Source organism: Panthera pardus, unplaced genomic scaffold (assembly GCF_024362965.1).
Source record: "Panthera pardus isolate Hobbes unplaced genomic scaffold, ASM2436296v1 HiC_scaffold_3, whole genome shotgun sequence".
NCBI lineage: Eukaryota > Metazoa > Chordata > Mammalia > Carnivora > Felidae > Panthera > Panthera pardus.
The window spans coordinates 32,364,545-32,392,036 of record NW_026526876.1 but is presented as its reverse complement, the minus strand read 5'-3'; the positions used below and the strand labels follow the sequence as shown (position 1 = coordinate 32,392,036).

The 27,492-nt window shown below is 39.4% G+C and overlaps 1 protein-coding gene across 10 annotated transcripts in view; it reads right to left on the bottom strand.

The window, feature by feature from the left end:
- The window catches only part of BRCA1 (BRCA1 DNA repair associated), a 59,700-nt gene that overhangs the window by 31,720 nt on the left and 488 nt on the right, over positions 1-27,492 (bottom strand). For 2 of the 10 annotated variants that reach the window (XM_019435327.2, XM_019435332.2), the window contains exons 1-10: positions 27,022-27,326; positions 25,961-26,046; positions 18,276-18,329; positions 10,203-10,280; positions 9,138-9,226; positions 8,428-8,567; positions 6,871-6,976; positions 5,860-5,905; positions 4,366-4,442; positions 315-3,752 (exon numbers count right to left, since the gene is read on the bottom strand). In XM_019435327.2, coding sequence (XP_019290872.2) covers positions 315-3,752; positions 4,366-4,442; positions 5,860-5,905; positions 6,871-6,976; positions 8,428-8,567; positions 9,138-9,226; positions 10,203-10,280; positions 18,276-18,329; positions 25,961-26,040 — 4,108 coding nt within the window. In that variant the 5' untranslated portion in view covers positions 26,041-26,046; positions 27,022-27,326. Of the gene's footprint in view, positions 1-314; positions 3,753-4,365; positions 4,443-5,859; positions 5,906-6,870; positions 6,977-8,427; positions 8,568-9,137; positions 9,227-10,202; positions 10,281-18,275; positions 18,330-25,960; positions 26,047-26,958; positions 27,327-27,492 lie in introns of those variants that run through there. The other 8 variants (XM_019435334.2, XM_019435335.2, XM_019435331.2 and 5 more) reach the window with 5 other exon arrangements.

The window sequence follows — 27,492 nt, the reverse complement described above, 5'->3', positions numbered from 1 at the left end:
ATTTCACTTTCATGTCATGCAAAATGATTACATTCCTTGTTTTGGGACACCTGAATTTCCTATTGGAAATCATAACAATGAAAACTAGAAACAAGTCCCCCAACAATTATATCTCATTCAAACAGAGAAGATGTTCTAGCTGGGTAAAGGACTTTTAAGGAAAGGCACCTTAGGAGGAACATGTATAAAGTTTAAGAAGCAGTTACTTTAGTTGCACTTGTAAACTTGTAAACTATACTCTCCCAAAAGGCATCAACATGTAGCTCATTTCTATACTACAGATGGTGGCAAACACAAAAACCTGGTTCCAATACCTAAGTTTGAATCCACACTCTGCTCTTCTTCGTGATTATCCTCTTCCAGGCCAGGTTCCCTTTCATCATCATATGAAACCAATTCCTCATCACTCAGAACGTCCACATTTTTGGACTGATGCCTCACTTGTTTGGAAGGAGGATCAAACATCAAGAAAGGATCCTGGGTATTTGTATTAACAGCCGAGTCTTCCGATGCACTGCACTGTGAAGAAAATAAGCTACCGGAACACCTCGCTTCCTCACTAAGGTGATGTTCCTGGGACTCCTTTGCTGATGTTACCTGGTTACTGCAGTCATGTAAGCTATCCTTCAATGATTCTAGGTTCGCCCCTGTTTTCTTAGACAGACCCTCCGTGGCAATGGCATTATGGCTGGTAGACTGAGAAGGTATACTGGTTGCTTTACCAAATAGTAAGTGTTGGAAGCAGGGAAGCTCTTCCTCCTCACTAGACACGTTCTCTTCTGAGGACTGTAACTTCCTGGTCTCTGTTTGGTGACCCTGAGCCAGATGTGTATGGTCTAAAGGGCTAGGGCTCCTTCTGAATTCTCCTTTCTGGACACTCTTGCCAAAAACAGCAGATCTTTCCTTAGCACTTTCAGCAAAGCTGATTTTTCCCTTTATTTCAGCACCATTTAATAGATCATTGGGTGTCTCAGAACAAACCTGAGAAGCACGGCTACTTTCCATAGGTTGTTCTACATTATCGGAAATTAGACATGGAGAAAAATCTGCATTAACAGACTGAACTACTCCTTCATTTTCTCCTTGCCTTTTCATTTCTGGACATTTACAATTACTTATAGGAAGACTTTGCTCATAGACTTCAGGTTGCATAAGACCTAACCTGAGCATAGCACTTAACTTAGGTCCTCGGTTTCTACCCAGTTCTGTTTGAATGTTTTCACCACTGGAACCTACTTCATTAATGCTAGAGCCTACTTCATTAGCACTGGAACCTACTTCATTAACACTGCTTGAGCTAACTTCTTTAAAAGTGTTTTCTCTAATGTTATTTTGGCTAATTGTGCTCACTGTACTTTGAATGACGCTCTCATTTCCCACTGCTCTTTCAGGTGACATTGAACGCTGCTCAAACTTTTCCTCTGACAGGTTTTTCTTACATACAGCATTAACAGATGATCTGATGGGAGAAAGTGGTGGTATATGATAAGGATTTTTTGAAATGTCATGGTTATTTGCAATAAAGAGTTCAGTTTCATTGCCTCTGAACTGAGATGACTGACAGAGCCCAGGGACTCCTTTTATGCTACATTTGGCATAATCACCTGGCTTCTCCACTTTCTGACTGACTGCAGAAAAGCCTGCAGTTGCACGGACTGCCTGCACGTGCTTGATTTCAGACTGTTTCTTTCCCTGATTTTCTTCTTTTTGTTCATATTCAAGAGCAACTTTTGGACTTTGTTTCCTTAAGGACGTGGAACGGGCCCAGACTGTAGCACATTCCTTTTCTGGATTTCCTGGATTTGAAAACAGAGCAAATGACTGACGTTTTGAAACCTTGAACGTATTGTATAAATACTGCGTATCAAGTTCATTCTCTTCCATTTCTATACTTGTCTCCTGAGTATGGTTATCTTCACGTCTCAGAGGATCTGTAAAACCCTCTGTGCCATTTCTAGTATCTTTGGAACAACCATGGGTAGCTTCCTTGGGGTTTTCAATTACTGCACACAGACTCACATGTTGATTTGGTGCTGTTTTTGCCTTCCCTAGGGTGTCAGCTTCCAGTAATGAGATACTATCCTGAGTGCCATAATCGGTATCAGGTACCAATGAAATACTGGTACTCTCTATAGATCTTTCAGTTTGCAAACTTCTTCCTCCACTCGATACCAGCTCTTTGGGATCTCTGGTCCTATCAGACACGTGAATCGTTCCTCGGCTCTCTTCTAGTTCTTCTCTTTGAATGCCAGGGTTGACAAACTCTTGAAGTGTATTAGAACTTGAACAGTTAGTAAAAACCCCAGGTATATTTGTTAAATTTAGCTCTGGAAAAGTGTTACTGGCAAGTCTTTTATTTATTTGTTCATTTGGCTTGTTACGCTTCTTGGCTCCAGGTGCAGGTTCTTTATTTTCCACGAGTTGAAGTGTTTTGCTGTGTCTGACTAGCATTTGTTCCGAACTTTTTCTTTTCACCATCTCTTCACTGCTAGAACAGCTATCAATCTGTAGTTCGGTATGATCAGGTGGGCTTGGATTTCTATTGACTACTAATTCCAGCGCACGCATGTGCCTGGTAGAGGACTTCCTCCTCAGCCTGTTCTCCTTAGGTGCCCTTGAACTGTGGCTATTTAATTCTGATTCCATATTACTTATACTGCTGCTTATTGGTTCAGCTTTGGTTCTAAAAGCAGATTCTTTTTCCAATGATTCTGTTGGCTTAGCATTTTTCTCTTTCTGAACATAATCACCTTTTGTCCCATTCTCAGGACCATTATTTGTTATATTCATCACATGACCATTTTGCCCTATTCGATCAGTTCCCTCAATTAGCTTTTCAGGAGTCTTTTGAACAATGGCCAAATCTACTTTCTTGATAAAATCCTCAGGATGAAGGCCTGCTGTAGATCTCCTTTTACGCTTTGTTTTATTTGTGAGGGGATGGGCTTGTGTTATCTGAGGTTCTATAGCACATGCTCCTATAATGAGATCTTCACTTGTGTGGCTCAAATTAGGAAGGCTTGCCTTCCTCCGATAGGTTTTCCCAAATATTTTATCTTCAATATTACTCTCTACTGGTTTGGTGTGGACTCTTTCACTTTCACATATCAAAGCATCATGAGGATCACTGGCCATTAAGTCTATTTTCTCAGAAGAACCAGAATATCCATCCACTTCATTTGGAACTTCTACTGCACCAGCTACTCCAGGATTCGATTCAGATCCCCCATCATGTGAGTCATCAGAAGTTAACATTTCATCACTTCTGGAAAACCACTCGTTAACTTTCTGTATGCTACTATTCAGTGTTATCCAAGGTACATCTTGGGAATCTCTAGGACTGTCAGAGCATGGAGATTTCTGCTTACTCAGTTTTCTCCTACACAGGGGATCAGCATTCAGAACTACTTTTTTCTCTGTGCTGGGAGTCTGCCTATCATTACGTGTTTCCTTACTTTCAGCCCATCTGCTCTGTTGGCTCCTTGCTACGCCAGGCTGTTTGCTTTCATTACAGAATTCAGCCTTTTCTACATTCATTCTGTCTTTAGTGAGTAATAAACTGCTGTTCTCATGCTGTAATGAGCTGGCATGAGTATTTGTGGCACATGGCTCCACATGCAAGTTTGAAACAGAAATACCCTGATACTTTTCTGGATGCTTTTCAGTTGCATGCTTCTCAGTGGTGGTCAAATCTTTATTACTGGGTTGACGATGTTCAATATTTGTTATCTCCTCAGAAAATTCACAAGAGGCTGAAAGGATACAAAAACAAGGTGCTTAAAAACTGAATTATCATGAAAAATAATGTCCTTCATACAACTTGCAGGATAGAAATAAAGCAACTGGCTATTTTTAGAGAAACTAACCTCATAAACCACCAAATATACTGAAGATGTAGCTCATGCCCTTTCCCAGAATTTCTATTTATCTAGATTCTCCTTATTTCCACTCAAGATACTTAAAATTTTAATTTCAGAATTCCCCTTATTCATAAAACATACCTCCTACTTCTGTAACCTCTGACAATGAACTTAAAGCAGACTGGGCATCAGACATACAGTGCTCTATCTTCAGATTCATACTCTATTTAAATACCAGTATACAAAAGATGAAATATAAACATATCAATTAAAAGTAAAAGGCAACAATCAGTTACACAGGCTACTATTATAATCACATCAGTCTAGTGCCATTGAAATAGATCAGGCTGTACCATGACATTTGAAAAAGAAAGATATTCTAACTCTGCCAAGAGATGTTGTGAATTATAAATGTCCCAAATGGTCTTCAGAATAATCTAATTACAGTACTGAATCCACCCATTCTCTCTTCATTGCCCATTAAGTTGGGAAGACTTGTCATTACCCTTTTTTGCAGGATTCAAACTGGCTTCAGCTCTGGCTCCTTGAGGGGTGATTCCTAACAATTCTTCATCTCCCACACTATAGAGAAGAGATAGAAGCCTTAATGCGAAATGCTAGTTACATGCTCACAGAGTTGTCAAATGAGCAAGATCAAGTATTTTAGCTCCTCTAGGTACTATTGCAATAAGCTGATCAATTTAATTCACTTTCTGAAATTTGCTCTTTCCTTTAGTAACTTCCAGTTATAGTGAAATGGTCAAAGACTAAAGAAGGAAACACATTCACAAAAATCAGAGTAGTGTGGATACATTGCTTTACGGATGTGCAAAAGAGAACCAAAATTTAAATGGTAGCCGAACAACAGCCAAAAGATGGTAGAGAAAAATACCCAATGAAATTTAAGTGTATGTTAATGAGGGGCACCTGGGTGGCTCAGTTGGTTAAGTGTCCGACTTTGGCTCAGGTCATGATCTCACGGTTCACAAGTTCAAGCCCTGTGTCGGGCTCTGTGCTGACAGCTCAGAGCCTGGAGCCTGCTACAGATTCTGTGTCTCCATCTCTTTCTGCCCCTCCCTTGCTCGTGCTCTGTCTCTCAAAGAAAATGAATAGGGGCGCCTGGGTGGCTCAGTCGGTTAAGCGTCCGACTTCAACTCAGGTCACGATCTCGCGGTCCATGAGTTCGAGCCCAGCGTTGGGCTCTGGGCTGATGGCTCGGAGCCTGGAGCCTGCTTCGGATTCTGTGTCTCCCTCTCTCTCTGCCCCTCCCCCCGTTCATGCTCTGTCTCTCTCTGTCTCAAAAATAAATGTTAAAAAAAAAAAACTAAAAAAAAAAAAAAAAAAAAGAATAAATGTTAAAAAAAATATTTTTTTAAGTGTATCTTATTGAGAACGCAAGAGCAAAGATATTTAAACAAAGAGAGCACTGGGATGGAGTAGACACTCCAATAGAATGCAACACTGCCTCTGTGCTTCTTTTCCAACTAAAAATCATTTCCTCCCAATTGAGAGATTAGGAAAAAGTCATTCGTAAACAAGATCTGATTAGCAATGACAATCACCATAGATCACCAAAGCCACCACAGATCTTAGAGTCAGGCAATAATTCCTAAGGAAAGTAATTTGACAGGTAACCCAATTGGGGTGGCTTGTAGATTACTGTAGAACTGATGTAGACAAAGCTTGAGGGATAGATGGAATTAAGGAAGAGAAAAAGAATTGAAAATTAAGTCCTTTAGTATTTTCATGAGCCAAAATTACCACTGTGTCAATACTACTGTTCAAGGAACTAAGTTAGACATGACCATGGGCTGGAAGCAAGTTTGATTGGAGTTCTGTTATTTTAAACTCTACTAAGATAGGCTTTCTCAGCTATAAAAACAAACAACCATCAAGGTCTATTCCAATGCTATGATCCTAATCGAAACACCAATCCTTAATACTAATTAAACAAACACAAAAATGCCGGCTTCATAGACAAAGGCTCTCTTCAACTCACCTGAAATAACTTGCCTTATTCACTGTATCTTCAGAAGAATCAGATCCTAAAAAATTCCCCAGATGACCAATCAATAAAAGGATTTTTATTAAAAGGGCTAAACTCAATAAATGTACTTGTTGCAAAACAGATATTCAAGAAATATTACTGCACAGTCACTATACACAAAATTTGCAGGCACAATGATACATATGGCAGCCAACACAGAGACGTAGTTACAAACACAGGATCTGACACCAGAATTCCTAAGGTTGAATCACAGCTCTGCCCCTTGCTAGTTTTGTTATCTTGGCAAAATGTCTTCACTTCTGTGTGCCTTTATTTCCTCATGTGTAAAATAAGTATAATAATATTAACAACCTCAGAAGTTTGTCATGCATTTTAAATGAGTTATACAAACAAAGCCCAACAGGGCCTAGACCACATAAGTGGTCCTAAATATTCACTATTATAGTTATTTTGTTTATTTTTATGACACAACATCTGTTGTCTTGGAACTTATGATCCTAAGACGGGAAAAGATTTACAAGTAATTTCAAGAGAATCTGGTAAGTGTGATGGTAAACATACAGTGGTGTTTGGGAGCCCAAAGACGACCGGTCATTCTTTCCAATTATAAAAACGTTCTAAAAGATAAGACAATCAGAGACCTGTTTGAACTGAGCTTGGCTTCTTAAAAGTCTTCCTAACCTAGTATAATGTATCTTGGATCCCTCTAAATGCTGTGGCCATCCCATTAGGTTATTTCTTATCCCTACTCTCCATCCTTCCAAAGCATATTTACACATGCTAGACAGCCTTCCTTTTGCTCTTTTTATAAAATAAGAGTCTTCAAGGTGAGAGCTGCATCTTTTACATTATTTAGAACACACCATAAGGCTGGAAAAATAATATTTTATTTTCACTTTCCAAAGCTCCCTGCCATTGTACAAATTATGAGGATTTGGTATAACTATAAGACATATAATCCAGCAACTATTACTCTAAATTTACAAAATCTGTGTCTCTTACCCAATTCAATGTAGACAGACTTATTCTGTGGTTGTATCTGCTGCTTTGTCCTCAGAGATCTCACAATTCCAAAGTTAGAGAGTTGGACACTAAGACTGGTTTCCTGCTAAGCAGTAAAGAATGATCAACTATTTGTTGGCCAGTCCTGTGTTTCTTTTCTTAAAGAGAAACTCCAGGCCATGGACAAAATAGACGATCATAATTAGCTAACATATGACACCTGGAAAAAAACACTTGGCAAATTGCACATCAAAATGTACGAGTTATGTGTGGTTTGAGTATTTTTTCCTCTCTCTGTTGTTTTAAACTTCTCTAAACTGAATGTTTTATCTATGTGATTTTTTGAAGTAAAGAAAAACAGATTTTGAATCTAATACTTTATATTATAGCATAGAAAGGGAATGAACTTCATTTAGTACACATCCCCAATCATATCTGATAACAGGTTTATGAATAAAAACCCAGCAATCCTAAGAACATTCAGAACGGGTAAGAATATTTAAAACTCCAACATTATTCTGATGAAGGTTTCCTTCTTTTTGAGTCCTTAAACATCTACTGAAAAATGAATGCTGGGGGGCGCCTGGGTGGCGCAGTCGGTTAAGCGTCCGACTTCAGCCAGGTCACGATCTCGCGGTCCGTGAGTTCGAGCCCCGCGTCAGGCTCTGGGCTGATGGCTCGGAGCCTGGAGCCTGTTTCCGATTCTGTGTCTCCCTCTCTCTCTGCCCCTCCCCCGTTCATGCTCTGTCTCTCTCTGTCCCAAAAATAAATAAAAAACGTTGAAAAAAAAAAATAAATAAAAAATAAAAAAAATAAATAAAAAAATAAATGAATGCTGGTACCATGAGAACTATTACTTTAAGATCTACATTATTCATTCATATACAAGCAACAACAGAGCAAATCACTGCATTTTCTCTGACAATTGCATCTTTTAAATTGAAGTAATTTTCAAATGGTAAAAACTGATTTTTTTTCCAGGCAACTTTTCAAAGGAAACAAATTAGGACATACTTCCTCATGCCTGGAGAATTACTGTAAGATGGTTATTTTAAAAACTAGCGAGTAGGGTGCCTGGGTAGTTCAGTCGGTTAAGCGTCTGACTCAGTTTTGGCTCAGGTCATGATCTCCTGATTTGTGAGATTAAGCCCCGCGTAGGCTCTGCACTGTTAGAGCACAGTCTGCTTGGGATTCCCTCTCTCCCTCTCCCTCTGCCCCATTCTCTTTCTCTCTCTCAAAATAAATAAATAAATATTAGAAAAAAAAAAAAAAAACTAGCAAGCTTAAAACTTAAAACCATCAGTGACCTTGCGGCTAATTTAGACAAGCATCAGAATGGATAAAGCACTAAAGCAGGGGAAGGGCCCAGAAGGTCTCTCTTGCCCACACTAGGTATAAAGACCTTCTCTTGGCTCTTCTAACTCTTGACCAACCACTTAATTTACCATCTTACCTTGTTTACTGACTTTTTATGTAAATCCACAAGCATCTAGCACCTTCACTAATTCACAACGCTCAATAAACAGATGTTACTAGAATAAATGAAAATGGCTTTACCAAGCTAGGGTTTTCAGGTTCACTCTGTCGAAGTCTTTTAGCACGGTTTCGATAGCCCATACTTTGGATAATAGAAACCTCCTCCTTCAGATGCTCAGGAGAGTTATTTTCCTTTTTTGAAAAGTTATAGCTGTTTGCAACTGTGAATTAGAAAGGAAAATGTTATTTTTGTAGTTAGAAAAAATATAGTAATTGTATCAAAGAACAAAGAGAAATTCTGTATATACTGTTTTGTTAAGACAATGCATTCAAGACTACCTATCATTTTTTTAATCAACTTTGGAAATTCTACTCCTAGGAAACACACAGACTGTCAAAGTTATTTCTAATCTTTTTTCCCTACCTCAATACTAACAAATTTACCTATTAATACCATATTTCCCTAAATCTAAGATGCCAACAATGCAATATGCACCATTATTTTCTGTACCACTTAGAAAACACATTACATTAAACACTAACACACCACAGGTGGTAAATTGCTCCCAATTTGGGAGATGTGAAATGTGAAAAATGCACATCTCAGAACCTATAAAATAAGGGGTGAGACCAGTGGGAATAATTTAAAAAATAAATCAACAGATAAAGATTTAAAGTTAACCTAGACCAAAAGATCTTATTGCTTATTCACAGAAAATAATTGTGAAAACTTCCCGAGTTTTAATGGACAACCACTTGAGAACTGGCCCCTAGGGCTATGCAACACTTACACTGCAATCCTGTGTCAAGCTCAAAAGCATGAATGATGTTCAACAGCTCTTCAACAAGTTGACTAAATCTTGTACTTTCCTGTAGGCTTCTGAAATTAAATTGATTGAGAAACATACTCAACAAAGGATGATCAACTTTTAAAGGACACTAAAATAAGGAAAGACATGTAAACAAATAAAGTAAATGTAGCAACAGTAGAAAAATTATATTCAGAGAATACAGCTATTAGTGACATTACAGTATAATCAAACATCACCCACATCAGAAGGTACGTAGCAGTATCGGTTGTTCTTTTCTCTCTCTCTCTCTCTCTCTCTCTCTCTCTCTCTCTCTCTTTTTTGGCCATTCAAGCCTATCAAAAGCCTATAGCTATCTAAAATAATAGTACTCTGAATCCATAGTAGATATAAGTCTACTGCATAGAGAACTTCCCATTCTTAACACTTGAACCTCATCCACTCAACCTCCTAATTTGAGCTTTCAAGGATTTCTGTGAAATGATGATGACGTTATTTCAAAAGCACAGATGATAATGTCCGAAGAGAGATTTTGGTTTAGGAAAGTTGTAGGGCAATATAATTCATTTATTTAAATATCTCTGTGACTACTATGTGCCAAACACTGAAAAAACAGTGTTGACTGAGACAGAAAAAGCCAGTGCCCCAAAAGAACTTACATTCTGACCAGAGGGACCCACAATATGTAAACACACTGTGTGTGCGTAAATAATTAAGTGGAAACAAATGCAAGAAAAATAAAAGCAGGACCAGGAGACAATGAGGGCAAAATGATATAGTCCCACTTTAGATAAGACTACAAGTTCTTGTGCCATTCAGAAGCATTAGAAAGAGGCAATGAATTCCTAATACCTTTATAAGACAGATATACAATAAAACTTTCAAGAAAATGACTTTAGAAATAATTTATTCTGTCAGCTGAATATCCATTTGTACATTTTTCTAGTGATGAATAGTTTGACAGGAACACCAATATATTATTAAGGAATTTCTACTTTTCCCTACTGTTGTTGCATCCAACCTCCCATCACTACCCAAATCAGATACCTTTTGGTTATATCATTCTTACACAAAGGACACTGTGAAGGCCCTTTCCTCTGGTTGAGAAGTTTCAGCATACAAAATCTATAAATTATAAGGAATGAAAAGAACACTTCAAGTTACTTTTTTTTTTGTACAGAGAGTACTCAAAAGGCAAACAGCCATGAAAAGATAATCTCACCACTGCCCTTAAGAGCCATTTTCAAGGTAATGGCAGGTGAATTACAACCAATGGCTTTCTTTAATTGTTTTTAGATGCTGCATAAGCAGAAAACCAAACTACACAAGCAACGATCTATGAAAACTGAACTTACATGCATATGGCTTGCTGTTATGATCAAATAAAACATATTAAAAAGTTAATATGGCATATTTAGTGATATATTCATAATTACATCATGCTGCATAATTAGATATAAGTGGTAAATAGTTTAAAACAATTGTAATTAGTTTAAAAACTCAGCACATCGCTACAAAGCTATAGTAAATCAAGACAGTGTGATATTGGCATAAGGACAGACATATATCGATGAAACAGAATTGAGAGTACAGAAAAACCCATGTAGCTAAGGTCAATTGATTTTCAACAATGATTTTCACCAAGACAATTAAATAGAAAAAAAAAAAAAAACAGTCAACAAATACCAACAAATAGTGCTAGGAAAACTAAATATTAACATGCAAAAAGAAGAAGCTAAACTCCTAATATATAATACAAAAAAATTAATTCAAATGGATCACAGAATTAAATGTGAGAACTAAAACTATAAATCTTTATGACCTTGGGTTAAGCAATGATTTCTTTCTTTTTTTGAGAGAAAGAGCACGAGAGCAAGCTTGTGCATGTGAGCAGGGGAGGGGCTGAGGGGGAGAGAGGGTGAAAGAGAGAGAGAGAGAGAGAGAGAGAGAGAATCTTAAGCAGGCTCCACACTGGGTGTGAAGCCTGACACAGGACTCGATCTCACAACCATGAGATCTAAGCCACCCAGGCGACTGAGCCACCCGCACGTCCCAGCAATGATTTCTTAAATACACAAATAAACAAAGAAAATGTCCAGATACACTGGACTGTATGAAACTTAAAAACTTTTGTGCTACAAATACCATGAAGAAAGTGAAAGGCCAATTCACAAAATGGGAGAAAATATTTGCAAATCTTTTATCTGTTAAGAGACTTGTATTCAGGATATACAAAGAACTCTTACAACTCAATAATAAACACAGAAATAACCCAACTGAAAAATTGGCAAAGGATTTGAATAGACATTATCTCCAAAGGAGATATACAAACAGTCAATAAGCACATGAAAAGATGTTCAATATTATTAGCCATTAGGAGAATGCAAATCAAAGCCACAATGAGATGCTACTTTACGTCCACTAGGATGACTATACTCAAAAATAAGTACTACAGAAGATGTGGAGAAACTCAAATCCTCATTCATTGCTGGTGGGAATAGAAAACAAGGCAGCCACTTTGGAAAAGTTTGGCAATTCCTTAAAATATTAAAGAGTTACCACAGGACTCTGCAACTCTACTCGTAGGTTTCTTCCCTGGGGAAATGAAAACATAAGTCCACACAAAACCTGTACACAAATGTTCAGAGCAGCATTATTCATAATAGCCAAGAAGCAGAAACAATCCAAATGTCCATAACTGATGAATAAATAGATAAAACGTGGTATATCCACTCAATGGAATATTATTCAGCCATAAAAAAGAACAAAGTACTAGGGTGCCTGCTTGGGTAAGCATGTGACTCTTAATCTCAGGGTTTTGAGTTTGAGCCCCACATTGGGTATAGAGATTACTTAAAGATAAAATCTTTATAATTTTTTAAAAATATTTATTTGAAAGAGTGAGAGCAAGCAAGAGCAGGAGAGAGACAGACAGAGGGGGGGACAAAGAATCCAAAGCAGGGTCTGGGCTGACAGCAGAGAACCTGATATGGGGCTGGAACTCACAAACCATGAGATTATGACCTGAGCCGAAGTCAGATGCTTAATCGACTGAGCCACCCAGGTGACCCTAAAATCTTTATTTTTTTACTTTTTTTAAAAAAAGTAGCTGCCATGCTTAATGTGGGGCTTGAACTCATGATCCTGAGATCAAGTCACATGCTCTACTGACTGAGCCAGCCAGGCATCCTGAAAATTAAATCTTTTTTATTTTTATTTTTTAAATTTATATATTTTTGAGAAACAGTGAGACAAAGTGTGAGAAGGAGAAACAGAATCTGAAGCAGGCTCCAGGCTCTGAGCAAGCGGTCAGCACAGAGCCTGATGCGGGGCTCGAACCTACGAACTGTGAGATCATGACCTGAGCCGAAGTTGGACGCTCAACCGACTGAGCCACCCAGGTGCCCCGAAAATTAAATCTTAAAAAAAAAAAAAGGGAATGCAAACTAGTGCAGTCGCTCTGGAAAACAGTATGGAGGTTCCTCAAAAAACTAAAAATAGAACTACCCTACAACCCAGCAATTGCACTACTAGGTATTTAGCCAAGGGATATAGGAATGCTGTTTCAAAGGGGCACATGCACCCCAATGTTTACAGCAGCACTATCAACAATAGCCAAAGTATGGAAAGAGCCCAAATGTCCATCAACAGATGAATGGATAGAGAAGATGCGGGATATATATACAATGGAGTATTACTTAGCAATCGAAAAGAATGAAATCTTGCCATTTGCAACTATGTGGATGGAATTAGAGGGTATTATGCTAAGCGAAATTAGTGGGAGAAAGACAAATATCATATGACTTCACTCATATGAGGACTTTAAGATACAAACCACATGAACATAAAGGAAGGGAAGCAAAAATAATATAAAAACAGGGAGGGGGACAAAATATAAGAGACTCTTAAATATAGAGAACAAACAAAGGGTTTCTGGAGGGGTTGTGGGAGGGGGAATGGGCTAAATGGGTAAGGGGCATTAAGGAATCTACTCCTGAAATCATTGTTGCACTATATGCTAACAAACTTTAATTAAAAAACAAAAAAGAACAAAAGTACTGATACAGGCTACAATACAGATGAACCTTGAAAACATGTTAATTGAAAAGAAGTCAGACACAAAAGACCAAATATTGTATGATTTCATTTATGTGAAATATCCGGAACAGACAAATCTGTAAAAGACAAAAGGTAAATTTGTGGTTTCCTAAGAGGAGGTGGGAGGCGGGAATGGGTTAGCTGCTAATGGGTACAGAATGTCTTTCTGGGGTGATTAAAATGTTCTAACTTAGACTGTGGTGATGGTTGCACAACTGTGAATATACTAAAACAACACCCTGAACTGTACACTTAAAATGGGTGAATTTTATAGCATGTAAACTATATTTCAATAAATATGTTAAAAAAAAAAAAAAACTCAAGGCAGGGAGAAAATATGCTCATATTTTATATTCACAGATGTGGTATCTGGCATAACCAAGTGGCTCACTAGCAGTCTAAGGAATGAAGAAGGTGCCAGCCTTCTGGGACAGTTGGGTTGTTAGACCGGCTCTGGAGAACAATTTTGTTGGTTATCTCAGACAATGAATATGGCTAAGAAGACATGAACACATGCACCATATTCTAATACGTTTGCTTCCTTAAAAACAAAGAAACAACAACAACAACAAAAAAACAACTCTTGCCATTGACTGGTGGTGTCTGTAAAGATCTAACGTTCCCTTAGGACTAAGACAAAAGACTCAGAGGAAAAAGAGGTAGAAAGGAAATAAAGGAAAAAGAGCAGTAGAAATTGCTGTGGGGATGATAGTTAAAAGTACGGGTTCACTCATACCACTGATATTTACTAAATGTCCAGTACTGTGTTAGATGCAAGGGATTCAGTGGAAAAGCAAAATAAAATCCTTGCAATCATGAAAAACAGAATATTCCGGTGAGGGAGGTGACTGGGGGAGGGAGCAGACATTGGCAGTGAAAAGAACCACAAAAGAAGAGATTAAGGGAGCTGAAAAAGCAGTAGGAATGGTGAACCAGCAGACACAGACAGCACTGCTTACTGGCCGTGTCCTTGAATGTGCAGTGCCCTCTCTTAATCTACACAACAACCGTGATGTATTATCTCCATTTTACAGTACAGATTTGCCCCAGAACACACAGTAATCAAGTGGTGAAGGTGATACTGGATCAGGACTGAATTGCAGCAAGGTCCACAGTCTTTCTACCAGAGAAAGTGAATGTAGTAGGTATGGTCAAGGACACCAGGGCCTTTCTTCACCTATACAGATGCTTAACGACAACTCTATAGTACAGGGGACAGGGGTGTCAAAAACCTTCCGGTATTGTATATAAATCCCCTTTAAAGAGCCACAGACTAGGCTACCACTCCTCGAGAAGATGCAAATCCTACCTATACTCTACCATAATGGCCCTAGGAGGCATCAGTGAATTACACTGGCAAATGGTACAATTAAACAATTCATAGTAGGGATAGGGAGGGAATTTCCTGAACAGAGTACTGCAGAATACAGTAGCTAAGCCATAGTGACCAGCTAAGTTACAGAGTGTTGTAGTCTGTACAATAATTACATAAATAACGCAGGGGAAGTAGTTAAGTAGAAATCAACTAAGATACAGGTTCCGATTTTTCCTTACGCTAGAAAAAGAACAGATTCTTCATGGTTGTTAACTAAAAAGAGAAAATGAGCTTGTATATGACTTGAAAAGACTCAGTTAAGGAAAGAACCAACAGGCCAACAGAACACTGGCATATCTTTGAGGGCTGAGAAGAATTTGTTAAATTGTTTTAGAGCTTTGGGGAATCTATGTGATACACCAATTGAATGAGAACACATACAAAAGTTCTGCATGAGGGGTGCCTGGGTGGCGCAGTCGGTTAAGCGTCCGACTTCAGCCAGGTCACGATCTCGCGGTCCGTGAGTTCGAGCCCCGCGTCAGGCTCTGGGCTGATGGCTCGGAGCCTGGAGCCTGTTTCCGATTCTGTGTCTCCCTCTCTCTCTGACCCTCCCCCGTTCATGCTCTGTCTCTCTCTGTCCCAAAAATAAAATTAAAAAAAAAAAAAAAAAAAAAAAAAAAAAGTTCTGCATGAGGTTCTCAATAAAAATGTCTGAGACAAGTATGGGGCTTTTTTTTTTTTTTTTTAGGATTTTAAGTAATCTTCACATCCAACAGGAGGCTTGAACTCACAACCTTGAGACCAACAGTCATGTGCTCCACCGAATAAGCCAACCAGGCACCCCAAGTTTCTGGCTTCTTGAATTTCTAAAGCCCGATGCTTAAGGAAAGACAATACATTAAAATTTTTTTTTCTTTAATGTTTACTCATTTTTGAGAGAGAGATAGAGTGTGAGCGGGGGACAGGCAGAGAGAGAGGGAGACACAGAATCCGAAGCAGGCTCCAGGCTCTGAGCTGTCTGCACAGCTTGATGCGGGGCTCAAACTCACAACCCATGAGATCATGACCTGAGCTGAAGTTGGACGCTTAATCAACTGAGCCATCCAGGTGCCCCAAGACAATATATTTTTTAAGCAAATGTAGTATGTTTTCTGAAGGGTGGCTTCAGATTTTTAAAGCTGATAAAAACCAGTAAAATCACAGTGGCACAAACTAATTTGGGGGACTTTCAGAGTATTCATTTCTTTTCCTTTTTTCATTATTTTATTTTATTTTTTATTTTTTAAAATTTACATCCAAATTAGTTAGCATAGTGAAACAATGATTTCAGGAGTAGATTCCTTAATGCCCCTTGCCCAGTTAGCCCATTCTCCCTCCCACAACCCCTCCAGTAACCCTCAGTTCGTTCTCCATATTTATGAGTCTCTTCTGTTTTGTCCCCCTCCCTGTTTTTACATTATTTTTGCTTCCCTTCCCTTATGTTCATCTGTTTTGTCTCTTAAAGTCCTCATATGAGTGAAGTCATATGATTTTTGTCTTTCCCTGACTAATTTCACTTAGCATAATACCCTCCAGTTCCATCCACATAGTTGCAAATGGCAAGATTTCATTCTTTTTGATACTCCATTGTATATATATATATATCTTCTTTATCCATTCATCCGTCGATGGACATTTGGGCTCTTTCCATGCTTCGGCTATTGTTGATAGTGCTGCTATAAACATGGGGGTGCATGTGTCCCTTCGAAACAGCACCTGTATCCCGTGGATAAATGCCTAGTAGTGCAATTGCTGGGTTGTAGGGTAGTTCTATTTTTAGTTTTTTGAGGAACCTCCATACTGTTTTCCAGAGTGGCTGCACCAGCTTGCATTCCCATTTCTTTTTTTTTTTTTTAATGTTTATTTTTGAGACAGAGAGACAGAGCATGAGTGGGGGAGAGGCAGAGAGAAAAGGAGACACAGAATTTGAAGCAGGCTCCAGGCTCCGAGCTGTCAGCACAGAGACCAACACGGGGCTCGAACTCATGAACCATGAGATCATGACCTGAGCCGAAGTCCGACACTCAACCAACTGAGCTACCCAGGTGCCCCAAATACTGGGACTTTTAAATTTTGTTTTATGAAAGTATCAATCTACAAAGAAACCAGTTTTATACCACGATAGTTTGATAAGCTTCTCTCTAAGGGGCCACAAAACTAAAAATCCTCAAAGCAGAGTGATAAAGCTGTGCTGCCTTGGCACCTGACAGGGAGAAGGGCCTGGGGAATCAGAAGGAAACTCACGGGAGCAGACCAGTGGGGTGGTGTGTGAAAGGGGTGAAGGGCAATAGGAATGGGCTCTGGATCCCAGCTGGGACAGATGAATGGGAAGAATAAGGCAGAATTCAGAGGAAGGAAGGGGCCTGCCAGACTTGAGTTTGCATATCCCTCCAGGGGAACAGGTTTCCTTCAGCTTCAGCCAGCCCTCCTTATCTTTATCTCAGAAGCACTTCACATTTTTTAGGTTATGGAAACATTCTAAGAATCTGATTAAAATTATGGACTATCTTTCCTAGGAAACTGCACATGTCTATAGCTTTTAATATAATTAAACTTAAAACTGAATATAATTCTAGGAAATTCATGAAAACCATTCATGAATCCCAAGTTAAGAAGTCCTGAATTAAAAAATTCCTGAGGAGACACCTGGCTGGCTCAGTTGGTAGAGCATATGACTCGATCTTAGGGTTTAAGTTTGAGCCCCACGATGGGTAAAGAGATGGAGGAAAGGAGGAAGCAGGGGTTTGCGGGTAGGAGGGAAATACACATCATATAACCATTTGTGCTAGTAAACTCATTACCATGGACATGCCTTGCTTTTCCGATCAAAAAGGAAAAAAATATCCAAAAACAAATTAGTTGGCATTCAGGGCAAGTCTCAATCACAGCTTAACAACAGGGAGAGGAGAGAACCCCTCGTTTTACCAAATTGCCTACCAAACGTTTCCCCAAATTCTTTCATCAAAAAACATTTTAGGGGTGCCTGGGTGGCTGTTAGTTAAGCGTCCGACTCTTGATTTAGGCTCAGGTTATGATCTCACAACTGTGAGATCATCCCCTGTGTCGGGTTCCACACTGGGCCTGGAGCCTATTTAAGGTTCTCACGCTCCCTCTCCCTCTGCCCCCTCCCCCCCCAACGCCCACGCTCAAGCTCAAATAAACAAACATTTTCAAAAGGCAAGGTCCTTAAAAATGTAAATATAATTCCAATCATTGGTATGCATGAATTTCAGCCTAAAAATAAACTGGTATCAGATCCTTTCCTATCTTCACAAGGATTATGAAGCAGGCAAACATAGCACCTTAGAAGGGAGAAAGCAGAGGGACAAACAGAAAGAAATAACAGAAAGGAGAAACAGGGAAAGCTGGAACACAATTTGCTTATTGCACAATCGCTTGCAATCTGCCTCCACCCATGGACACAAAAACAAACAGCTGTTCAAAATGATTTCACATCCCACCAGATAAATGTGCCAATATTTTCCTAAGAACTATGGTTACAACCAACTTCCAGTGACTTTCTAAGTACTCTGAGGCAGAATGAAGCAGTTAGATTTTTCTTTTTCACTTAACTGGAGTAGCAAAAGCTTGTACAAAGTTAGGTATTTCCTATGTTGTGAATAAGCGCAAAAGCTAATAATGGAGCCACATAAAACATTCGAACTTACTTGCAAAATATGTGATCACACTTTGTGGAAACAGGCTCTTTGATCAACTCCAGACTAGAAGGATACAAAAAATAAGAAATGAGGCTCAATAATTCATTTCAAAGTAAATATAATCTTGGTAAAGAAGTTCAACTTTAAGTTGCTATAACTAAGTCAAAGTAAGGCTTTAAGTTCATTTCATAAATATTTATTAAATGTCTGCTGTGCTAGGAGCCAAAAATACAGCAGAAAACAGGATCCTTCCCTCCTGAGCTTCCAGATACCAAAACAGAATATATTACTCTAGTCAACACTCTATATTATATTATCTTATTATTATTATTACTATTATTATCTTTAGCGTTTAAAAGATTAGCTGACATTGCTCCATTATTAATAAGTTTTCACCGATACACTTTTTTGAGCTATCTTTGTGAGGAAACATCCTATATATATATCTTACCTAAACTTTAAGCTCTACAAAGACAAAAACTTCTTGTATTTCTTTTGGATTCCCTCACAGCACTTTTTTCACATGTGACTACCTTTTTATTTTAAATTTATTATTTTCTTTTAATTTAAAGTAATCTCTACATCCAACATGGAACTCAAACTCAGGACCCAGAGATCAAGAGTTGCATGCTCTACTGACTGAGCCAGACAGGCGCCGCTTAAATTTCTTAGTATGGAAAATTTCAAGCATTTACACAAATAAAATAGTAAAATGAACTCCATGTACCATCACTCAGTTACAACAATTTTTGACTCAAAGCCAGTCTTATATACACACCAGTACCCACTCAAGGCCCAGATTATTTTTTTTTAAGTTTATTTATTTATTCTGAGAGAAAGAGAGAGTGGGGAGGGGCAGAGAGAGAAAGGAAGAGAGAGAGAATCCCAAGCAGGCTCCACACTGAAAGTGTGGAGCCCAATGAGGGGCTTGAACTCACAAACCTATGAGATCTTGACCTGAGCCAAAATCAGGAATCGCTCACTTAACCCACTGAGCCACCCAAGCACACATGAGCTCAGATTACTTTAAAATAAATTCCAAGAGGGGTGCATGGGTGGCTCAGTCGGTTAAGCACCAACTTCGGCTCAGGTCATGATCTCACAGTTTGTGAGTTTGAGCCCCATGTCGGGTTCTCTGCTGTCAGCATAGAGCCCGTTTCAAATTCTCTGTTTCCCTCTCTCTGCCCTTCCCCTGCTCACGCACGTGCACTCACACGCGTGTGTGCTCTCTCTCTCCCCAAAATAAACATTAAAAATATTTATAAATTAATTCCAGGAATCATTCATTTCAATTATAAATATTTCAAAACAAAGTTTTTAAAAAATAAAGATCTTTTCAAGATGACCATGAAACCATTACTCTTAAAAAAATAATTTCCTTTATACCATCTAATATGTAATACTCCAATTTCCCTCATTATCTCTTAAAATTTAATAATTAAATCTGTTTAGATCAGGATTCAAATAAGATCCATGCATTGCATTTGGCTGGTATATCTTGTCTTTTTTTTTTTTTTTTTTTTAATGTTTTTTATATTGAGAAAGAGAGAGAGAAAGAGAGATCATAAGTGGGGGAGGGGCAGAGAGAGAGAGGGGCAAAGAGACAGGATCTGAAGCAGACTCCAGGTTCCAAGCTGTCAGCTCACAGCACAACTCGGGGCTCGAACTCACAAACTGGGAGATCATGACATGAACCAAAGTTGGATGATTAATCGACTGAGCCACCCGGGCACCCCTCAAATGTCTTTTAATCTATAGATTTTCCCTTCCTTTTTTCCCCTTGTCATTTATTTTAAGAAGTATGTCAGCTGAGGGTGCCTGGGTGGCTCAGTTGGTTGAGTGTCTGACTCTTGGTTTCAGCTCAGGTCATGATCTCACAGTTCATGAGTTCAAGCCCCGCGTAGGGCTCCACACTGACAGTGTGGAGCCAGTGTGGAGCCGGCTTGGAATTCTCTCTCTCCTTCTCTCTCTCTCTCCCTCTCTCTCCCCTGCTCATTCTCTCTATCAAAATAAATAAATAAAAAGAAAAAAATTTTAAAAAGTACATCAATAAGTCATTTGATCTACATTATTTCCCTCACTCTGGATTTTACTGATTGTAACCCTATGATATGGTTTAGCATGTTCCTCTTGCCTCTATTTCCTATAAACTAGACTTACAGGCTCGATCAATTCAGGTTTGGTTTTTTTGGCAAGAACACTTTACAGGTGGCACTGTGTGCTAGGACTTTTATTATGTCACTTCAGGAGGTACATGATGCTTGGCTTGTGATCACTTTGTAAAAAGAATGTAACAAACACTGAAGAAAATTTAGAAAATAAAAAACAAGCTTAGAAAACGATTAAAATTTTGAGAAAAGAAAATTGGTCACCCAAATTCCCATCCTTGTGGGTCCATTCACAAAATCTTTCTTATTTTCTAGAAAATCTTAAGATCTTCTTGAGACTCTTTCATTTATTAACAGAACAAATGTTCATTGGGCACCTACCGTATACAAGTACAGTTCCTGGGGATGTGACATACAGCAGTGGACAAAACAAAGCCTGTCCTCATAGAACTTTCATTTTAGCTGTGGTAGATAGTTAATTGAGAATTAAACAAGAACATAGGAGAATAAGGGCTAGAAATAAAAATAAAGCTCAGTAACAGGAATAGGGAGTGCTGGGGTGGGAGATGTATACGGAATGATCAGGAAAGGCCTGATTGAGGTGACATTGGCAGACAGTTGCATGTGAGGAAACAAGCTGTGCAACAATTGGGAGAAGAACATTCCAGCAGAGGGAGCAGAGAAGGCCGACTCTGAGCAGGACCATGCCTGGTGTTTTTGAAGGACAGTGAGCAGGCCAGCAGGGGAAGCACTAGAAGAGCTCGGAGAGGCAGCCAGGAGCCTGAGCAGGTAGAAACCTACAGGCAATTTTAAGTTTTTATCTTTTATTCTGAACGAGAGCTTTAGCAATGGATTTCTGGTACAGTTCAGCCAGGACATCAAAAAACAGGTAACCTGTGTGTGACAAGAATGTGGGTCTTTTCATTAAATGTTAACTTTTTAGAAAAGGATCACAAGAAAAGCTGGGGGACAATAGCCTCGTTGTGAAAGGTTTGGTAACACAACTCTTGTGATCATGGGGCTTCTGACGCAACACAGGGTAACAGAGAAAAGAATATCAGAGTAAGTCAGAAGGCCAGGTTTCTACTATCAGTTCCCTTTTTTATTAGCAGAGTGACCTCAGGCCAAGCCCTCGACCTGAACATCAGGTTCCTTCTCTGTCACCCACTCTACCAGTCTCTTTAGGTTATTGTCAGAATAAAATTAAACGCTACTTGGGAAAATGTTCACAACCTGAGATGACTTCTATCAATGTGAGAATTATTATCCAGACCTAATGTGATTTTAAAAAGAAAACCACCCAACAAAGAGAACTCGATTTGCTACTAAATCACTATTCCTCAGATAAGCTACATATCAAAGAAATTCTCGGCAAAGGCGAAATTGGATTTAGCTATGATGCCAGATGGCTTTCATTCTCACCACTGCCTCAATTCTGAAATAATTATGTTTCAGCATGGTAATTATGAGCCAAGCTATACAAACATACTGTAAACACAAACTTTAAACGGATGAAAACTCCAATATGTAAAAAGGTAATGACTGTTGAAAAAAACCTTGAAAAGGGAATGGGAATAAAAAGAAAAAAGTCAGTCCTCTTTTAGATCCTGATGAAAGTGAACGTTCACTATAAAGATGATTCAAATATTTTATTATTTTTTTAAGTTTATTTTGAGAGAGTGTGTGCATGGGAGGGGCAGAGAGAGACAGAGAGAGAGAGAGGAGAGAGTCAAAAGAATCCCAAGCAGGTTCTCAACTGTCAGCGTGGGGCTCAGTTTCACCAACAATGAGATCATGACCTGAGCCAAAATCCAGAGTTGGACCACTTAAGTGATTGAGCCACCCAGGTGCCCCTCAGATATTGTAAACACTTTTCGATTCAGGCAATTTAGACCTCCTGCATATTTGCCTTTGGGCTTCTGACATGGGTAAGTGATTGGAAAAAGAAGCTAGGTTAGGGTTGAAAAACCACCACCACCCAGCAGGATACATATTTTAGCAAACTCTTCTGAAAGTCAAAAATTTTATATGGTCATGTGCAAAAGGTTAGAAAGAACTACTAATTATCAGAAGTAAATATCAATAACTTAGAGGTCAGCAGAAGTGGTTTTAGCTCAAAAGGCCTCAAAGAAGCTGGAAACCTATCCTCTAGCTACCCTCAATAATACTTTGCAGTCACTATCAGGAATCATTTATTAAGACATAATGGCAAATTCTACTGTTCTAGCTAGGCACTGGTTAAACAAACAACAGGGGCGCCTGAGTGGCTCAGTCAGTTAAGCATCGACTATTGATTTCAGCTCAGGTCATGATCTCACGGTTCATGACTTCAAGCCCCATGTAGGGCTCTGCACTGCAGCTTAGAGCCTGCTTGGGATTCTTTCTCTCCCTCTCTCTATGCCTCTTCCCCACTCATGCACATGTGTGTGTGTGTGTGTACTCTCTTCCTCTCAAAATAAATTTTAAAAACTTTAAAACAAACAAAAAGTGGAGTAGGTAGGATTCCCATCCTAGAACTTCCCCCGTGAATGAGTTTAAGGTTTAACAATGACCAGAATGAAAAGCTTTAGTTTAAAAACTTAAGTCCATTGCTAGTAGAAAATAGATAAAATAACAAGGAGCCAGAAATAACAGGACGGCTAACTGAAAATGAAAATTTAGCACTAACTTTCATTCTTGTGTCTTTACTTTTTATGTATTTGAGTTTTTTAATTGATAGTTTAATTTGCCAGAGTGAGAAAGAACATTACATTTCTATAACTGAGTCCCATGGAAATGTAAAATAAATGGACCCAGATGCCACACTATTGAGGACTTTTTTGATCACTCTTTGTAATTATCATGAATAAGTTTTGCTTTTTCAAAAGCAATTTTTTTCTAGTTGTCATTTCCTGCTTCTCTGGCTCTGATGATTCATAAAGTAGGCTATAAATCTCATTTAGCTCTTGTTTTTATTTAGATGAAATGTTGAGGGGCAAGGGAGAGGAGGGTTACTTATAAATCTTGTATCTCTCTGGAAACACAACTTGCATGTTCTTTAATTTTATTTACTTGACTCCAAATATGAAAAACAACTTTATGAAGCACAAATGAAAATTTACTTGAATTTACTCTCCTTTATTGAAGGTAAGGGGCAATAGGTGCAGCTTTCCAATTTATTTTTTGAATGTTTACCCACCACTAACCATCACCATATTAAAACCCATTAAACTAACAAAGAACCAATTTAATTAACGTTAATTAATATTTAATACCTTCAGCAAACGTTTACTGAGTGGCTGTTATGTCCCAGGTATATAACTACTAAGGATATGGAAGTAAATAAAACAAAAATTCCTGCCTTCGTGGAGTTTAAACTCTGTAAGGGTAGAGAAAAAGGATAAATTGTAAGGAATGTTAGATAGTAATAAGAACTATGGAGAAAAAAAAAACAGGAAAGGGAAATAAAGAGTGTGTTGGGGGTAAGGGTGTTTATTTTTTTTTGAGAGAGAGAGAGAGAGAGAGAAAGAGAGAGAGAGAAAGAGAGAGAGAGAGAGAGAGAGAGGAAGCAGGGCTCAAGCTCACCTGATATGGGACCCGAACTCAACAGCCGTGAGATCACGACCTGAGCCAAAGTCAGATGCTTAAGGACTGAGCCACCCAGGTGCCACCATTTTAAATAGGGTTGTCTATGGGGCGCCTGGGTGGCGCAGTCGGTTGGGCGTCCGACTTCAGCCAGGTCACGATCTCGCAGTCCGTGAGTTCGAGCCCCGCGTCAGGCTCTGGGCTGATGGCTCAGAGCCTGGAGCCTGTTTCCGATTCTGTGTCTCCCTCTCTCTCTGCCCCTCCCCCGTTCATGCTCTGTCTCTCTCTGTCCCAAAAATAAATAAATGTTGAAAAAAAAAAATTAAAAAAAAAAAAAAATAGGGTTGTCTGGAAATGCCTCTGTGAAAAGGTGGTATTTCAGTCAAGATTTGTAAGCCATTCAATTATCAAGGGTAGAAAATTCCAGGCAGAGGGAAGAGCAAGCATAAAAGCTCAGAAGCAGGAGAGTATGTTCTAGTCTGAAGAAGAGTTAAGAGGCCAGAATGACCAGAGTAAAGAGAAGAAGAAAGATTCTAAATTTCCTTTCTGGCTTTTCACCAAGACATTCTGAGGTATTGTTTTTAAGCAGATTTAGTGACTACCATAGATATCACCTAGTGACCGCCTGGGGCTCATAACCTCTGGCAGCCAGTGAAGCGCATGAACGCCCTTCCAGAGTAATGCTTTTAAATGCATAAAATAAAAAATATAAAATTATACAAGAAACTAATTATATTGAAATATAGTTCTAGCCATAGGCCTCCAAATGTCATGAAGGGTCAGCAAGTTAAGAGCTCCTGAACTTTCTGGGGTGATGGAAATGTTACACAGATATATACAATGGTTAAAACTCATCGACTTGCACACTTAAGATCTCTACATTTCACTGTATGTAAATTATGCCTCGACTTAAAAAAAAAAACCTTGAATATTCCTTGTTGTTGTTGTTAATGTTTATTTATTTTGAGAGAGTGCATGGGGGTAAGCACAGGAGGGGCAGAGAAGGGGAGACAGAATTCCAAGCAGGCTCCATGCTGTCAGCCAGAGCCCAATGTGGGTTCAATCCCACAAACCACAAGATCACGCATGACCTGAGCTGAAATCAAGAGTCAGAGGCTTAACCGTGAGCGCCCCAGGCATCCCAAAACCTTGAATATTCTAGTCCCCTCTTTATTTTATAGATGAAGAAAAACAAGCTCACTCAAAAAGTCAGAGACTTACCAAAGACTTTGATGATTCGCAGTATTCTTTTTTTTCTTTAAAGATTTTATTTTTAAGTAATCTCTACACCTAATGTGGGGCTTGAACTCAACCCCAAGATGAAGAATGGAGATCAAGTGGGGCGCCTGGGTGGCTCAGTTGGTTGAGCATTTGACTTCGGCTCAGGTCATGATCTCACAGTTTCTGAGTTTGAGCTCCGTATCAGTTTCGCTGCTGTCAGCACAGAGCCCGCTTGGGATCCTCCATACCCCTCTCTCTCTGCCCTCCCCTGCTCATGTTCTCTATCCCTCAAAAATAAATAAACATTAAAAAAAAAAAAAGTGGAAATCAAGAGTCGCATGCTCTGTGGACTTCTTATTTAAATATACAAGACTAGTTCCAACTGGAGACCTACCCATTCACAAGCACCAATCATTGGTGATTTTATTTTGCCACTATTAACTATGCCCATTCCAAGTGATCTAGCTGTTTTTAGAGCCTGGATGAAAAGGCCACTTACTCCAAACCAGATCCCTACCCCAAAGTAGAACCAATCAAGACAGTCTGTGGGCTAGGAAAGATAGGGAGCTGAATGTGTTAAGGCAGTAAAAAGGGAAGGGGAGAAGCAGAGTGGAGAAAAAGGAGTAACTTCCTATATTCCCAAAGCTCTTGAGTTAAGAAAAGCAGCAACTTTTATAATTTAATTTTAATAGGTAGTATAATTTTCTTCTCCTTAATATGTAAGGTGAATTTTACTTATTTGCATAGGATATAGTCAAGAAAGGAAGAATCTCAAATTAAGAAACCCTTCTGTTGACTTACCAGATTGGACACTCTAAGATTTTCTGCATAGCATTAAGGACACTTTGTACTTCTTCAACACGATCTGCAGATAAATCCATTTCTCCCTGTTCCAATGAATTTTAAGGCATCAACTTAAATATATATGGATATACACACACACAAGTCACTTTAAAAGATTTATAAGAACAGACTAGTTTCATTATATGTCATTTTTAAATAAGAGAAACTTAAGACTGGAGTGCTTCAGGATCATACCAACCATAGAATTAATGACAAAAGCTTTATTTTTTAGATTCAAAATATTGTTTTTTATAATTAAAGACCATTATTTTCTCTATTTTTTTCCCACATACAGCCGCCAACCACTTCCTTTTGGTGTTTTCCTCTCCCCAAGAAAAAGAAAGCCACAGTGGGGTGACTGAGTGAGTGATGGTAGCCTCATATTTCTCCAAACACCTGGCTCCTTTGTCTTGTGTTTAAAACCAAACTCAAAAAACAAAACCAACACCAACCAACGCTCCCCACCCCTGCCCTTCCCCAGTGTTTCTCACTGGTCTGCATTCATCTCAGGATCCTCTTTAGGCACGTTCATACCAGCAATATATGCGTGACTGCTGACGCCCCTCTACTTTCTTCTTGTCCCTTCTCAGAAACACGTATGAAGCCAGTTCTTTCTTCTGGGCTCCCCCTCCCTCACAATCCACCCTCCTCCTATTCTCCGACACATTCCTGCTCCCTTTCCTCCTTCCTCAGGATACCCTTCTCACACACCCTAGCCCGTCTTTTTACACTATATATTCCCCTCAGGACACATTCTAGTTCCTGTCATCAGGATTCCCCCTCGGACACACCCTGCTCCCTCCCTTGTCCTCAGTGCCTCCCCTACCCCGGGACCCACAAGGCGCCCCCTCCCCAACTTCCCCAGACTTAACTTCTTAGGCTTCTCAGGTTCCATCCTCCGCCCGCCCCTGCCAGCCAGGTAATGCCCATCTTGTTCTTCCCCACTCTCTCCATACCTGTTTCCTGCCTGTCCCTCGGAGCACCCCTTGGGCCCTATCCCTTCCCGCGAGCTCTCTCACCTTTACCCAGAGCAAAGCGTCGGGGCTTCCCGGGCCCAGGGCCCCACTTACATAAAAACCTCCCGGGCCGTCCTCAGTTCAGAAAAACCTCAGCGAGCTCTCGCCGCACAGTCGCACTTTCAATTTATCTGTAATTCCCGCGCTTTCCTGTTGCCACGGAAACCGTCCGCGGCCGCTGAGCGAGAACCTCTCAGAATACGAGATCAAAACACGTTACGGAAGGGAGGAGCAGAAAGAGCCGAGAGTCTTTCCGGGCTCCCGATTGGTCATCCATTCTTCCCCGCGTTACGTAATTAGAAAGAGACGGAAGAGAAAGAATTCTGCCCCCACTTTTCTGTGAGGCCCCTGCCCCCTCATCTGTACGCTTTCAGTTGCGGCTTATTACGTCACAGAGACTGCGGGACTAGGGTCGAAATCAATACCTGAGGCCTGAATAGGAGCACAAGATAGTGCCTGAAACATTCGCAAGAA